We start from the raw sequence: 14,593 nt of genomic DNA on the forward strand, positions 1-14,593 counted from the left end.
GATGGAAGTTGCTCAGTGGCGTTTTGAAGCACCTGGAAGAACGCTCTACTTCTGCATTTTTTTCGATTTGGGCACTAAAATGTGGTGCCCAAAATGCAGAAGTGCTCAATGTTAAAGCCCAGATGCACGGGGTTTCCTCGTCATGAATCCACGGGTCCGCCTGCAGTCCCAGCTCTGACCAGTAGGGTCGAGCGCTTCAACGTTGGAGAGCCTCCCTGGGGGCTTGCATATGGCCCATTCATGGATTCAAGTTTGGATTCCATGGCAGGCAGCATGTGTTCTGCAGTATAAGCATCTCGTTTTCCGAAGATAGCTGGTTATTTAAGATTAAAGAGTATATTGGTCAAACTAGAAATAGAATACATGTTCAGAAGAATCTTTCATAAAACCTAATAGTCTATATACTATTGTGTACAGTTTGAATGACAAGCGGTTAACCTTGATTCATGAAAGAAAGAAAGACAGAGGGGAGCATTAGGCCTTACAGTAGATAGTTACTAGAGGGCCTCAGTTAATTTATCCATTTGGAACTCTTGAGAGAACAAATGTTCTCTCTGGACTTTACAGTACAGTAATGGTAATTGAATATCACTTACATTTTCATGAAGGATGGGAACGACTTGATGTCTTTTAATTGTCTAAGATCATGCACTTTGCAAGCAATGTTTTTTTTAAAGACATGTAACAATAAAGTTATTATTATTATTGTTATTGTTATTGTTATTATTATTATTATTATTATTATTATTATTATTATTATTATTATTATTATTATTATTATTATTATTATTATTATTATTATTATTATTACTAGTAGTAGTAGTAGTAGAAGTAGTTGTAAAATTACGTTTACATTCCTTGCTGTGGTAGAATGTCTTGGATTCAAATTGGAGGGAGGAACATCCGTTTCTATAGCTCCAAAGAGACTTACTTTACTTGATTGGCAAACAAATCTGCAACGTTTCGACCCTTTAGGTCTACATCAGGCAAATGGATTGTATTTGACCCAGTCCTGTCTCTGTGGTTCCAGGTGTAACTGTGCCCCTGGGTTTACGGGTCGCCACTGTGAGACGGCGTATGTCCCCTGCTTGCCCTCTCCGTGCCAGAACGGAGGCACCTGCCGCCAGACCTCTGAGATCAGCTACCACTGTCACTGCCTTCCGGGTAAGACATTATGAAAGGCCTCCAATCATAAGCTACAAACTAATGGAAACAATGGAAACAATGAAAGAACAAGTCTAATTCATATGGTTAACTTATAAATTACTTAAATATTGACTCGCCAGATCCATTCACCATCAATCAAGCATTATTTAGTTACGAGCACGTACACACACACACACACACACACACACACACACACACACACACACACACACACACACACACACACACACACACACACACACACACACACACACACACACACACACACACACACACACAGCAGGCAATGAGCTGTGTGTTGCCACCTGTGTGAGATATGGAACCTGGAAGTGAGATGAGGGAGAGAAATGTGAATTGAAAGAAGACAGTTTATCTGTAAATGAATGTAGTTGTTGTGGGCTTCTTTCTGCATTGTTACAGACTAGTCATGTATTTGAGATTCCACAATCTCCAAATGCTATATAGAGTCTGGAACTACAACTCACGAAATCCGAGTAAGGAAGCTGCCATTTCCGTTCACGAAAATATATTTTAAAAATATCTTCACATTTTATTTTTTTATTTCCATGACAGGGCTGTCAGTCTGCTTCAGCTAGGGCATTATGCTGTAGATACAACATTTTATTAGATTTGATTTAATTCAGATCTCTTTTAGCCCATCGGCATACAAATATTGATAAAAGTAGACAACAATTATCACAGAATAGACATAGAAATACAACTTTACACACAATCAATCAATAAAAGAAAAGAAAAAGTAGTTATTGTAATGAATTCCATAATTGAACTGCCCTAGTAAAGATAAAAGATCGACTTCCCATATCAGTTTTTGTTTTTGGTAACATAGTAAACTTTGTGTCTTGATCTTATGTTGTGTATATCAACAAACACATACGTACAGTACACATCCACTGTTGCAGTTTTCATGAAGGTCATGGTGTTTGTTTACAATAAGCTCTGTGGTTTTAATACTTGTTTCACTTACTTTGACTGGCTCATATTTAATCTTCTATGTAAATCCAGGATTTAATGGGACCAACTGTGAGTACAACATCGATGACTGTCCTGGACACCAGTGTGCCAACGGAGGAACCTGCATGGATGGAGTCAACACCTACAACTGTCAGTGCCCACCGGAATGGACTGGTAAGGCTATGGCCTCTTCTCTGGGGGGTGGGAGTGTGACAGTGTGTGTGTGTGCGTGCGTGTGTGCGTGCGTGCGTGCGTGCGTGCGTGCGTGCGTGCGTGCGTGCGTGCGTGCGTGCGTGCGTGCGTGCGTGCGTGCGTGCGTGTTCTTGGTAAAACAATAGTCAGTGTGGATTTGTTTTAGAAAAGGCTAGTCGAAAATGGTTCCTACTTCCTGAGGAAAAGATGGATTTACGGATTAAATTGAATCATCAATGACTTATTGGCCGTGCAGTGATGCTTATCCAACGTTGACCCAAAAGTAACATTTGAATGAATCTTAACACACACAACAATCTACATTTTTGCCATTAACCAACTAAGCCATGTATTGACCTATTTTCACACTGGTATGGTGCTGTAATGTAACTATGTACTATCTGCTCAAGGGTACAGCTTGCAGGGTTCCCACGGCCATGAAATTCCTATTGAAATGTCTTAGAATTTATTTAGCTCATAGATCGTAGATCTTAGATTTTTGGCTTGCGACGGAACAGGAATTGGCACATCATGACTCCTCCCCCTCCCCCTCCCTCCCCACAGGCCAGCACTGCACGGAGGACGTGGACGAGTGCACGCTGCAGCCCAACACGTGCCAGAACGGCGGCACCTGCAGCAACCTCATCGGCAGCTACGTGTGCGTGTGCGTCAACGGCTGGAGCGGCCCCGACTGCTCGGAGAACATAGACGACTGCGCCACGGCCGCCTGCAGCCCAGGCTCCACCTGCATCGACCGCGTGGCCTCCTTCGTCTGCTTCTGCCCCTACGGGAAAACAGGTGGGTCATCTGCTTCTGCCCCTACGGGAAAACAGGAGGGCCACAACAGTCTGCTTCTGTGGGCAGGAGGGAGCAAACATCACTGTAGAGTACGCAAGTCCTGACGTCACTCGTTCGTCCCCCCCGGGTCACGGAAGTAATTTCTCTATGGAGAATTACATTGGGTTAATCTTAGAATCGTCTTAAACAAACTGTCCTGGCGATATTGTCAGGGAGGTGGATCTGTACCGTTTATGATAGCCAGTCACTCATATTTGATATAGTCTGTTAATGTTACTAATTCGGCGGCGGCAACGTTCGCTTTTTCTCGCTGTCAGTTGATGCTTCACATCCATGTGAGTCAAACCGCCATGCAAACATTTGTTTATTTTTGGAACACAGTTCTTATAATATTAAACACGTCTAAAAAAAAACTTGGGCCAGGTTGGATGTGTAAATTAGGGTTTAATCCCGGGATCTGGGATTCCCGGGTACAGCGCACAAAATTTCCCGCCCGGGAAATGGCTTCGGGACCCGTCGCTCCGGAGATTAAAACGGAATGCGGAATTGTGTTAATTGTTTAGAAATCAGCGCTAGTGTGGACTGTGGAGGGACTCCTTTTCACACTGTTTAACAAATCACACATTAGGACTTGGTCATACAAACATTTTCAGTCGTGAGACTCTATTTTGACATAATCCATGAGAGTATAGACTCACTGAGTCAGTGAGAAGACCGTTTATCTGTGTTTTCATCCAATGAGCGCTAGCTAGGGGGCTGGGGGGGTGGATCTAACGATAAGCCAATCAGCACCACAGACCGTTGTCAAGCTGTGCGTTGCAGCCGGGAGCTGAAAGCTGAGTTGACTGGAGTAAGGAGTAATAATAACATAGTTGTGGGAATTATCCTTCTCTTCAATGCACTGAATCATTCAGGACGGTTCACTAAAAGGTTTCATTCAAATGATGCGTTCAGTGCTTGGCTGGAGCTCGTCACGTCCCGTCGTCACGCTCACTGAACTGAAACGCAGGCAGACCCAAAGTCCCAAAATATGCCAAATATTTCAATAATGTTTATTTAATTGACAAACAAAATGTCACTGCGAGGTTATTTCATATATTATGTGTATCGTCTCTGTCGGGCGGAAACTTTCAGGATTCAAATTCAAAAGTAGCTAAAGTAGAAAATCTACAAGATCAAAACGTGTCCGTTTGTGCCGCATTTCGAGCTTGTAGATCTGCTACATTTGTGTGACGCTGTAGTATGATCAAGTAGGCATTCACAAAAAAGCACCAAAAGTTAGAATGAGATAAGCGTTTTCTGCCCGACAGCAGCAAAATATCTTCTTATTGTCCTATGATTTTAACTGTACCGGTAGAGGGTCATAGTTTGGGGAGGGATTGCGCAAGTTCTCCATATTGAAGGGATTAGCATTCATAGCACAAAAGCAAATACAAAGTTTTTCACATGCTTCAGAGGGGGGTATTGAGTCTGACTAGGCCTGTAGACTTGGTTCAGAACAACAAGTCTATCCAGAATCGATGTTTCCCTGGGGAACGGATGACTTCACTGTACGCATCAAAGCTCCCATAGCCTCGCCTCCAGTCCCCGGAGGGAGACATGTTGAAATGAATCTGATCCAGATAATTAAAGCGGGTAAGATATACTTAGTGCTCCCTCCGTTCCCTGCAGGTTGGCACAAGTCGTAAATCACCTAAAATACTAATGGGATCCTAATGAAGCTTTGCTTAAAACAAAATGTCTCATGCGGTAGAAATGTCTCCGTTGAGTTTGATGGCTTAATCCATGTGTCTCGAAAATTGGCCTTTTCCTTTTTTCAGGTTTAACAATTTACAAGATTAAATAATTGGCCCCTTTGTTGGCCCTCCTCTGTAATTTAACACACATTTAATGAGGAATGTGAGAATTGAGTGTTTGTGCATTTGAACTTCTCTTCATCTTATATCGCTGTTGTCGGGTGGAAACCTCATGTCTCCAAACTGTTACTTTTCAGGCTTCAAATTCTAAAAATAGCAGATCTACCGCGGCGTATTTTGATCTTGTAGATCGGCTATTTTTGCTCCTCTTATGCGAGACTGTAGTATGACGAAGTAGAGCATTCATTTACGGAAAAAAACAAACAAACATAAAAAGTAAAAATATGGAGATAAGAGGTTTCTGCCCGAAAGCAACGATATCTAGGTTGTTCAGGATCCGATGGTAATTCCGATGGAGCATTAGTGGAGCATTAGAACAATGGTGGGACTAGCGCTTGCAGTTATGGTTAGGTTAGGGTTTGAGGTACAGGTTGTCGGTCTAATGACTGAGTTATGGTTAGGTTAGGGTTTGAGGTATAGGTTGTCGGTCTAATGACTGAGTTATGGTTAGGTTAGGGTTTGAGGTATAGGTTGTCGGTCTAATGACTGAGTTATGGTTAGGTTAGGGTTTGAGGTACAGGTTGTCGGTCTAATGACTGAGTTCTGGTTAGGTTAGGGTTTGAGGTACAGGTTGTCGGTCTAATGACTGAGTTATGGTTAGGTTAGGGTTTGAGGTACAGGTTGTCGGTCTAATGACTGAGTTATGGTTAGGTTAGGGTTTGAGGTACAGGTTGTCGGTCTAATGACTGAGTTATGGTTAGGTTAGGGTTTGAGGTACAGGTTGTCGGTCTAATGACTGAGTTATGGTTAGGTTAGGGTTTGAGGTACAGGTTGTGGGTCTAATGACTGAGTTATGGTTAGGTTAGGGTTTGAGGTATAGGTTGTCGGTCTAATGACTGAGTTCTGGTTAGGTTAGGGTTTGAGGTATAGGTTGTCGGTCTAATGACTGAGTTCTGGTTAGGTTAGGGTTTGAGGTACAGGTTGTCGGTCTAATGACTGAGTTATGGTTAGGTTAGGGTTTGAGGTATAGGTTGTCGGTCTAATGACTGAGTTATGGTTAGGTTAGGGTTTGAGGTACAGGTTGTGGGTCTAATGACTGAGTTATGGTTATGTTAGGGTTTGAGGTATAGGTTGTCGGTCTAATGACTGAGTTATGGTTAGGTTAGGGTTTGAGGTACAGGTTGTCGGTCTAATGACTGAGTTATGGTTAGGTTAGGGTTTGAGGTATAGGTTGTCGGTCTAATGACTGAGTTATGGTTAGGTTAGGGTTTGAGGTATAGGTTGTCGGTCTAATGACTGAGTTATGGTTAGGTTAGGGTTTGAGGTATAGGTTGTCGGTCTAATGACTGACGGACCAATAATAAAGCCTGTTGTTCAACCCCATCCATCGTCTTCCAATAAGAATGCAGCAATGTTTGCTTTTGCTCACTGGTTCCCAAACGTTTTAGCTCAAGACCCAAACGAGAAATGAATTAGATTAGACTTTTGAAAAAAAAAGAAAATGTAATTGTTTTTAATTGATGAAAAGTTCTGTTTTCTTTGTTTAACCCATTTTGACCTGAGATCAGATTCTAAAAATGTCTTTTACATCCTGACAGTTTTCTGAAAAAGCTATGTTTCTATGCCAGTCGTTCTTAATTTTTTTTAAAATAGCAGACTTACAAGCTCGTAGCGCGCCACTCGGTGGCGCGCTATGAGCTTGTAGATCTGCTATTTTTCAATAGCTAAAGCATAACATAATGCTAACACCAAAAGGGGTTCCCGCCCAAAATGGGTTATACGTAAAAAAAAAAGATCATAAAAATAATATATAATATTTTTTAAATGATTAAATTATAGTATATAAAAAGGGCATATCTACTCGCGTACCCATACAAATGTGGTAAACATACCTGACTCCTCTCCATGTCCCCCTCCCCAGGTCTGCTGTGCCACATAGACGATGCGTGCATCAGCAACCCCTGCAGAGAGGGCTCCCAGTGTGACACCAACCCAATCAACGGCATGTTCAACTGTAACTGTCCAGCTGGCTATGTGGGCAGCACCTGTAACATCGACAGAGACGAATGTAGCATCGGTGAGAAAAAGACCATAAAATACTAACTGTCTAGCTGTTAGTTTTATACCTACCTTTTATTCCATGCACTGTTCCTCTGCCTGGCCTCTGTTCTGACTTGTTACGCATGGATTAAAGTTCTCAGTCGCCTCCACGGATTTCAGTCATTTGGATTCCATAGAAGCCGGCATGTCAGCATGTAAGCCAAAATAGCCGATCTACAAGCTCTCAATGCAACGCAGACTCATTGAGAGCTTCTACAGTAGATTGACTAGCAATATGTTTAGAAGCATTTTCCATAAAACCCTAATTGGTCTTTGATAGCCCCAGTCTGTGATTTCTCATAGACACAACATTTTACATATTGTGTTAATTGTTTAAGAAACCGTATTAGTGTGCCAGTGTGGGGGCCTTTTTTTTGTTTTTTACAAATATAGAAGTGAATTGAGAAATACAAACAGAGTAACAAATACAAAAAAACTTAAACACACACAACAACACACAAATTCCAAATCAAGACAACCAAAGAACATTCAAAACAAAATATATATATATATATATATATATATAAATAAAAATAAAATAAAAACCCACTCCAATATAGTCAATGTACAAAGCAGTTCATGGTCACAAACATCATCCAGACAAGACAGGTTGGCTAGTCAGGCGACAGCTATTCAGGTTCAATCGGGGGCACAAGTGTAAGGCAGTCAACATGATGATATATTATATTACTATACGATATGTACTGTTACTGTTCACTGAGTCCAAACCTGTGGAGTAAACTCCCCATTGCAGACAGAATTGCAGACTCACTCCCAATTATCCGTCGTAATCTGAAGACTCACCTCTTCAGACTCCACCTCACCCCCCGGCACTTCACCATTCCAAAGATTCAATGTGCATTAGTAGCATTTTGTTTAGACAGTTGCTGGGTTCATTGTTTGCCTGGTGTCCTAGTTTCCAGAGGCACTACACCGTTCTCTCTCTGTATTCTATTTACTGTTTACGATTATTTACCTTGTTTATTTTTAAGTCCTTTAATTGCCTAAACTGTAAATCGTAAAATCGTAAATCATTAGGGTATGGTGTGTACGTTGCTGTTTACCATCACACAAAGTAACAGTGATCTTCCGTTGCATTACGTTTCGCATAATGTTATTACGACAATCACCTCAATCTATGCTGTCCCTCCTCTCCCGTCACGTAGGTACCAATCCGTGTGAACACGGAGGCCAGTGTGTGAACACGGACGGCTCGTTCACCTGTAACTGTGTGAGGGGCTACGCCGGGCCGCGCTGTGAGCAGGACGTCAACGAGTGTGCCTCCAGCCCCTGTCAGAACGACGGCACCTGCCTGGACCGCATCGGAGACTACACCTGCATCTGCATGCCAGGTACAGTACCAGTACCACACACTACACCTGCATGACTGCATCTGCATGCCAAGTACAGTACAGTACAGTACAGTACAGTACAGTACAGTACAGTACAGTACAGTACAGTACAGTACAGTACAGTACAGTACAGTACAGTACAGACTACACCTGCATCTGCATCTGCATGCCAGGTACAGTAGTACCACACAGGACAAGGTGGATGTGTTTGCCTTTTTGAAAAGAAAATCCATAATCGAAAGCAGCCTCGTAAATGAAGGAGTGCGATGTAATGAGATGATAATAAAAGGCTCATATCTTCTCTCTCCTTGCGTCCGTCCAGGATTTGAGGGCACCCACTGTGAGGTGGAGGTAGACGAGTGCCTGAGTTCCCCCTGCCTGAACCAGGGCACATGTCTGGACCAGGTCAGCCGCTTTGTCTGTGAATGCCCAGCAGGTTGGTACATACAAACATGTACATACATACATACATTATATGAATGCCCAGCCGGGTTGGGTTGGTACATACATACATGCATTTAATGCATTATATTAAAGACGTTGTGGTTTACAGTGGATTTTAGAACGGCTAAGGGACGTTGTTAGGCCTGATGCCTTGATTTAGTCCACTAAAAAGTATTTTGGTGGGCTGTGATTCCATCGAAATGGATGAATTTCATGAATTTCTGCGACACCCGTGCGCATCCATGATGACTTGTTTTAGTTCTGGATTACTTCTCCACTAGTCCCTCTCTAACATTTTAGTCTAGTTTTATTTGTTGACGAAATTGTCAATACATAGTCTTAGTTTTAGTCATCATAGCTTAGTTTTTATAATGAGTATGTTTGGTGTTGCCCTTCATTCTTACCCTGATGAAGACCTTGTTGGTCGAAACATGTTGGCAGTTGCCTTTTTAATTTAATAAAGGCGTTCCTCATTTTTTTACTTTGAGTGCCCGGATCCTCTCTTTTTCTCTCTCTTTTTATCTCTTTTTCTCATTTTTTCTCTTTTTATCTCTTTTTATCCCTCTCTTTTTATCTATAGCTTAGTTTTTATTTAGTTTTCATCAGTCGACTTACACATGCATGCCTGTGGTGCTGTTCATTGTTTCAGGCTTCAGTGGTGAGATGTGCCAGATTGACATTGACGAATGCTCCAGTACACCTTGTCTAAACGGGGCCAAGTGCATCGACCGACCCAACGGATATGAGTGTGAATGTGCAGAAGGTACTACATTATAACCTTAAACACACACACACACACACACACACACACACACAGACACACACACACACGCACACACACACACACACACACGCACACACGCACACACGCACGCACACACGCACACACGCACGCACACACACACACACACACACACACACACACACACACGTATATAATTTTACTGCTGGTATTATCAAACAGTTTCAAGATGTCTGTCATCATTATGGTCTTAATGAATTAATCGTATTACTTTAAATCAGTGGTTTTCAACCCCTTTCATACCATTATTTATTGGGTATTTGAGCCACAGACCACCATTTGATGACATTTAGCCTCTCAAACCCAAAACTTTGAATATTTTGTTGTCGTTCCAACAATTCCATGCTGTATTGATGTTGGTACCATAGGGGAGATAACAGGCAAACGTTGAATTGTGTAGACTTCTTGTAAGTAATGCAGATGTTTAACAATAATGTAACTCTTGAGAGCTTTACGCTCTCAAGAGTTAAATATCTATAACCATTTGGTTACCAACATTTAGCTGGTGGACCACCTGGAACCCCCTCAGGGCCCACTGGTGGTCCCGGGACCACTGGTTGAAAACCACTGCTTTAAATGATTACAATCATCAAAGATTTTTTTCTTCACACCCTGCCTTAAATTGAGTCTATAATATAATATGACTAAAATAGGACTATACATTTAAAGGATCATTTCACCCCTATCCTATAGCTTCCCCATTGTCCCCACTACTACTACGACACACATGCCTGCAGTGAACATGTATGTGTGAACTCCAGCTGTGTTGACCCATGTCCAGGGCTATTCCTCATTAGCACACAGAGACAGGTTACACTGGAACTGTGAAAAGAAAAGAACAGAGTTTTGATATAGCTGTAATCCTGGACCCCTATTTTCTTCAACTCGTCAAGTATTCACATTCGTTATTTTTTTTAATTCTCCCTCCAGGTTTCGCTGGTCTGCTGTGTGAGGAGAACATAAACGACTGCGACCCGGAGCCCTGCCATCACGGCGTGTGTAAAGACGGCATCGCCACCTACTCCTGCATGTGCCACCCCGGGTACACAGGCTCCATCTGCTCCGTCCAGGTCCAGGAGTGCCACAGCAACCCGTGTCAGAACCGAGGCCGCTGCATCGACCTGGTCAACGCCTACCAGTGTAACTGTCAGCTGGGAACTACTGGTGAGTAGTAGCCAAGACATGCCATCTCTGGTTTACTGTCTGTAACTGTGTGATGTAGGGAGCTGCCTTTTTAGGAGACCGGAAGCAGGTTGGAGTCTATTATTTCCAATGGAAGAGTTTATGTGAACACAGCTTCTGAATGATTCTTTAGGCCCATGGACATGGTCACTGAAATTAATATTGGGCCACAATCTTGCCAAGATTTTCATACAGAAATGGCTTTTTTCAGAGAGACAGATCAGGAGAAAGTCTCTTTACTATCGACCGTTAGCGAGATTAGATTTAGGAGACCATTTGTAGGATTTGTGCACCATTTCGCCTCCAGTGGCTCAAATCTGGATGGCGTATCTTTAATAATTTAATATATTTGGTAGTAGTAGTAGTAGTAGTAGCAGTAGTAATAGTAGTAGTAGTAGTAGTAGTAGTAGTAGTAGCAGTAGTAATAGTATTAGTAGTAGTAGTAGTAGTAGTAGTAAAATAAGAATACACACAACAACACATTGTACATTAATATGTCGAGAGCGGTCAGTCATTCTAGCCCGTCTCTCTCTCTTCCTTGTCTGCCAAGCACTGGCTGCTTAATGACCAAAACCTGTTTCATGTGCTCTCGGGTTTTTTTCTGTGATTCATTGATTCATTCTCAGGGTCCCTGAAAGTACTGCATTGGAGGGAACAGCTTTAATGGAAAGTGCGACTCGGGCTTTCTGCATAGTTTTCAGCTTAAAATTTGTGGAGCGTGTGTGTGTGTGTGTGTGTGTGTGTGTGTGTGTGCGTGCGTGCGTGCGTGCGTGCGTGCGTGCGTGCGTGCGTGCGTGCGTGCGTGCGTGCGTGCGTGCGTGCGTGCGTGCGTGCGTGCGTGCGTGCGTGCGTGCGTGCGTGCGTGCGTGCGTGCGTGCGTGCGTGCGTGCGTGCGTGCGTGCGTGCGTGCGTGCGTGCGTGTCTGTGGCGGTCATAAGGCTGGACCAGCACGTTGTTCTGGGGATTAGTCCCTCCTGTGCCTCCAGTGCTGCAGCGCATGCTGTAATGTACTGTAATGTAATGTACTGTACTGGTACCAAGTACAGGCTCACTGAAGTCAGCTAAGGTCACTCTGTCAGGCCTCCCACATTCACTGACTCCTATTCACTACAATTTGTGGGCTCTTTGAGTCGTACCTTTCTTTTTTCTCGTTTTGCGTCTCTCTCTCTGTGTGTGTGTGTGTGTGTGTGTGTGTGTGTGTGTGTGTGTGTGTGTGTGTGTGTGTGTGTGTGTGTGTGTGTGTGTGTGTGTGAGTGTGTGTGTGTGTGTGTGTGTGTGTGTGTGTGTGTGTGTGTCGCGCGCGCACACGTCTCTCGCTCTGTGTCTCACTTTAACACTTACCCTAATTATAGTGACTCAGCTGTTGACTGCAATATCTCTGTTTTCGTCTTCCAGCTCCGTGTGGTCCCTCCCCTTCGTTTCTAATCGTATTTAGAGCACTATCGTATTTAGTTTCTGTCTCTGCTGCTTTTCTCCTCACAGGTTCTTGCTTCTAGGGCCTCTTATTTTCTAAAGTTGGTGTGCCACTCCCTCTGGTGGACAGGAATGTAACGGATCAGATTCTTACCCCATAAGTTATAAAAGTACAGGTGGAGATTTTGGAAGGTCACACGATGTTGGTCCCTCTGTCAACTTTTGGCAAGCCACTTAAAGGGGCATTCCACTCATTTTCAACATTTTACTATGTCATTAATATACCTTAGAGCTGTTGTGTGGAAATACCATGTTAATGATTTTTTTTCATAATTACAGTTCTAGGAAACACAGAATGGGGGGGACTTTTTTTTATTATTTCCACACAACAGTTTTAAGGTATATTAATGACATAGTAAAATGTTGAAAATGGGTGGTTTTCCCCTTTAATATATTTCACAGAAAATGTAAGGGTAAATAATATTGTTCTCCTCGTCCTATTTCAGGGATATTTGATATTTCTGCACTACACTGTATTGTGATAATCATAAAAATAATAATCATCTTGTTTTTAGTACAATGTAACAGTAACTCATAACAGCGTTTTGAGCCCCTACCCTCTCTGTGGTCATGATTGTATATTTTGATATTTTAACATTTTTCTATCTATTTATTTCTATGTATTTGGAATGTTTTTAAACTCACACTTCCTGTACCATTAGAAAGCATCGCTAAATCATTCCAATCAATCACTCAACACATTTTCAGCAAACCATTAAGGGTGCAATGATTGAGATGTCTCAGTGTTGTCGTTACAAGTTTAATGATAATCGATCACATAAAGGGTCAAATGTAAAAGCGATAAGTGTCCCCTGCCCAGTGCCCAGTAATGACGTTGTCTGAGTTGGTAATATCATGTCTGTCTTTCTCTCTCTCTCCAGGGACCAACTGTGAGATCAATGAGGATGACTGTGCCAGTAACCCCTGTGAGTACGGGGACTGTCAGGATGGCATCAACGAGTACAAGTGTGTGTGTCGTCCGGGATACACAGGTAGGCCGAAGCCTTGATTAATATATAGTACTTTGCCGTACAACGCTATTACCCCAACCTCAGAAAATGTATGTCCAATGTGAAATCAGTTGGAAAAACACACTGAGGACTAACAGCCACATAGATTCTTGAACATTTTGTAGGGTTGAAAACGTGGCACCTATTGAACAAAAAGCCAACCAGTCTCTCTCTGTGAATGGATTCCCCTCAGGAGTCAAATGCGACGTGGAGGTAAATGAATGCAACTCCAACCCGTGTATGAGTGGGGGAACCTGCGTGGACAAGGTGAACGCTTTCAGCTGTCTGTGCCCCCCTGGCACACATGGACTCCTCTGCCACTCTGGCACGGACCACTGCGATTCCCAGCCTTGTGTGCATGGCCATGGAGACTGTGTTGAACAGCAAATGGGGTAAGCTTTCCTTGTATTAGATATCGTTGTTGTGGGGCAGAAACCCTCATCGCTTATCTCTAACTTTGTAGTCTTTTCGTAAATCAATGCCCTACTTGTTCATGTCACACAACAGCTATTTTTTTATCCTGAAATGTTACAGTTTTGGACATGAGGTTTCCACCTGGCCGACGATATGTGTAGAATGTTCCCTGAATGCCTTTTATCACAGATAGATCCTTAACCATTAAAAACTCGCCATTTCAGGTAAATCTTCATTTATAGAGCAATGATTTTGTTTTGTTTTTGTCACCTTTATTTATAGATGAAGTCCCATTGGGATACAAGATCTAGTTTATGCCCATAGTTTCTTCATAGTATTTATTTATGGGAAGTAGGGCAGATGTAAAAGATACAATAGGTTGATATAAATGATTTCAATAGACCAATAGTCTTGTACGATTACTGAAAAGTAAAATTTAACCAGCAATAGTGACATCACCGTTACTAGGGAACACATTAGTGGGGTTATTTTGGGACATTGAAACTGGAGTCAGACATGCGATTATGGTTTGAGGTCTGGTCAAACCCTAATCTTCTTCCTAACGCTGTTTGGCCAGTGTGGGGTCCTGTAATTCTTGATGCGGGAATCCACTCATAGGTCATTTTGCCCACAACACTGACTCAACACCAACAATAAGCAGACTTTCAGATTATTCAGAACTACCCTGGCTCAACACAGCTAACCACATAAATACATAATTGCAGGCAGCCTGATTTGGAAGTCATCCATCCTGCTGTATGTACTGTAGTGTACCCTGTCTTTCCTCGCTCTCTCTGTCCTCTGTTTTATCAAGTGAGGCAGAGCTGGCCT

The 14,593-nt window shown here is 42.6% G+C and overlaps 1 protein-coding gene across 1 annotated transcript in view; it reads left to right on the forward strand.

Annotated features, from left to right (window-relative positions):
• The window catches only part of notch2 (notch receptor 2), a 73,150-nt gene that overhangs the window by 37,531 nt on the left and 21,026 nt on the right, over positions 1–14,593 (forward strand). Inside the window, exons 5-14 of the mRNA XM_079506903.1 lie at positions 1,031–1,164; positions 2,191–2,313; positions 2,896–3,129; positions 6,907–7,062; positions 8,252–8,437; positions 8,760–8,873; positions 9,531–9,644; positions 10,614–10,847; positions 13,220–13,330; positions 13,542–13,740. Of these exons, the coding sequence (XP_079363029.1) occupies positions 1,031–1,164; positions 2,191–2,313; positions 2,896–3,129; positions 6,907–7,062; positions 8,252–8,437; positions 8,760–8,873; positions 9,531–9,644; positions 10,614–10,847; positions 13,220–13,330; positions 13,542–13,740 (1,605 nt within the window). The remainder of the gene's footprint in view (positions 1–1,030; positions 1,165–2,190; positions 2,314–2,895; positions 3,130–6,906; positions 7,063–8,251; positions 8,438–8,759; positions 8,874–9,530; positions 9,645–10,613; positions 10,848–13,219; positions 13,331–13,541; positions 13,741–14,593) is intronic.

This window comes from Electrona antarctica (genome assembly GCF_951216825.1).
Source record: "Electrona antarctica genome assembly, chromosome: 7".
NCBI classification, from domain to species: Eukaryota; Metazoa; Chordata; class Actinopteri; order Myctophiformes; family Myctophidae; genus Electrona; species Electrona antarctica.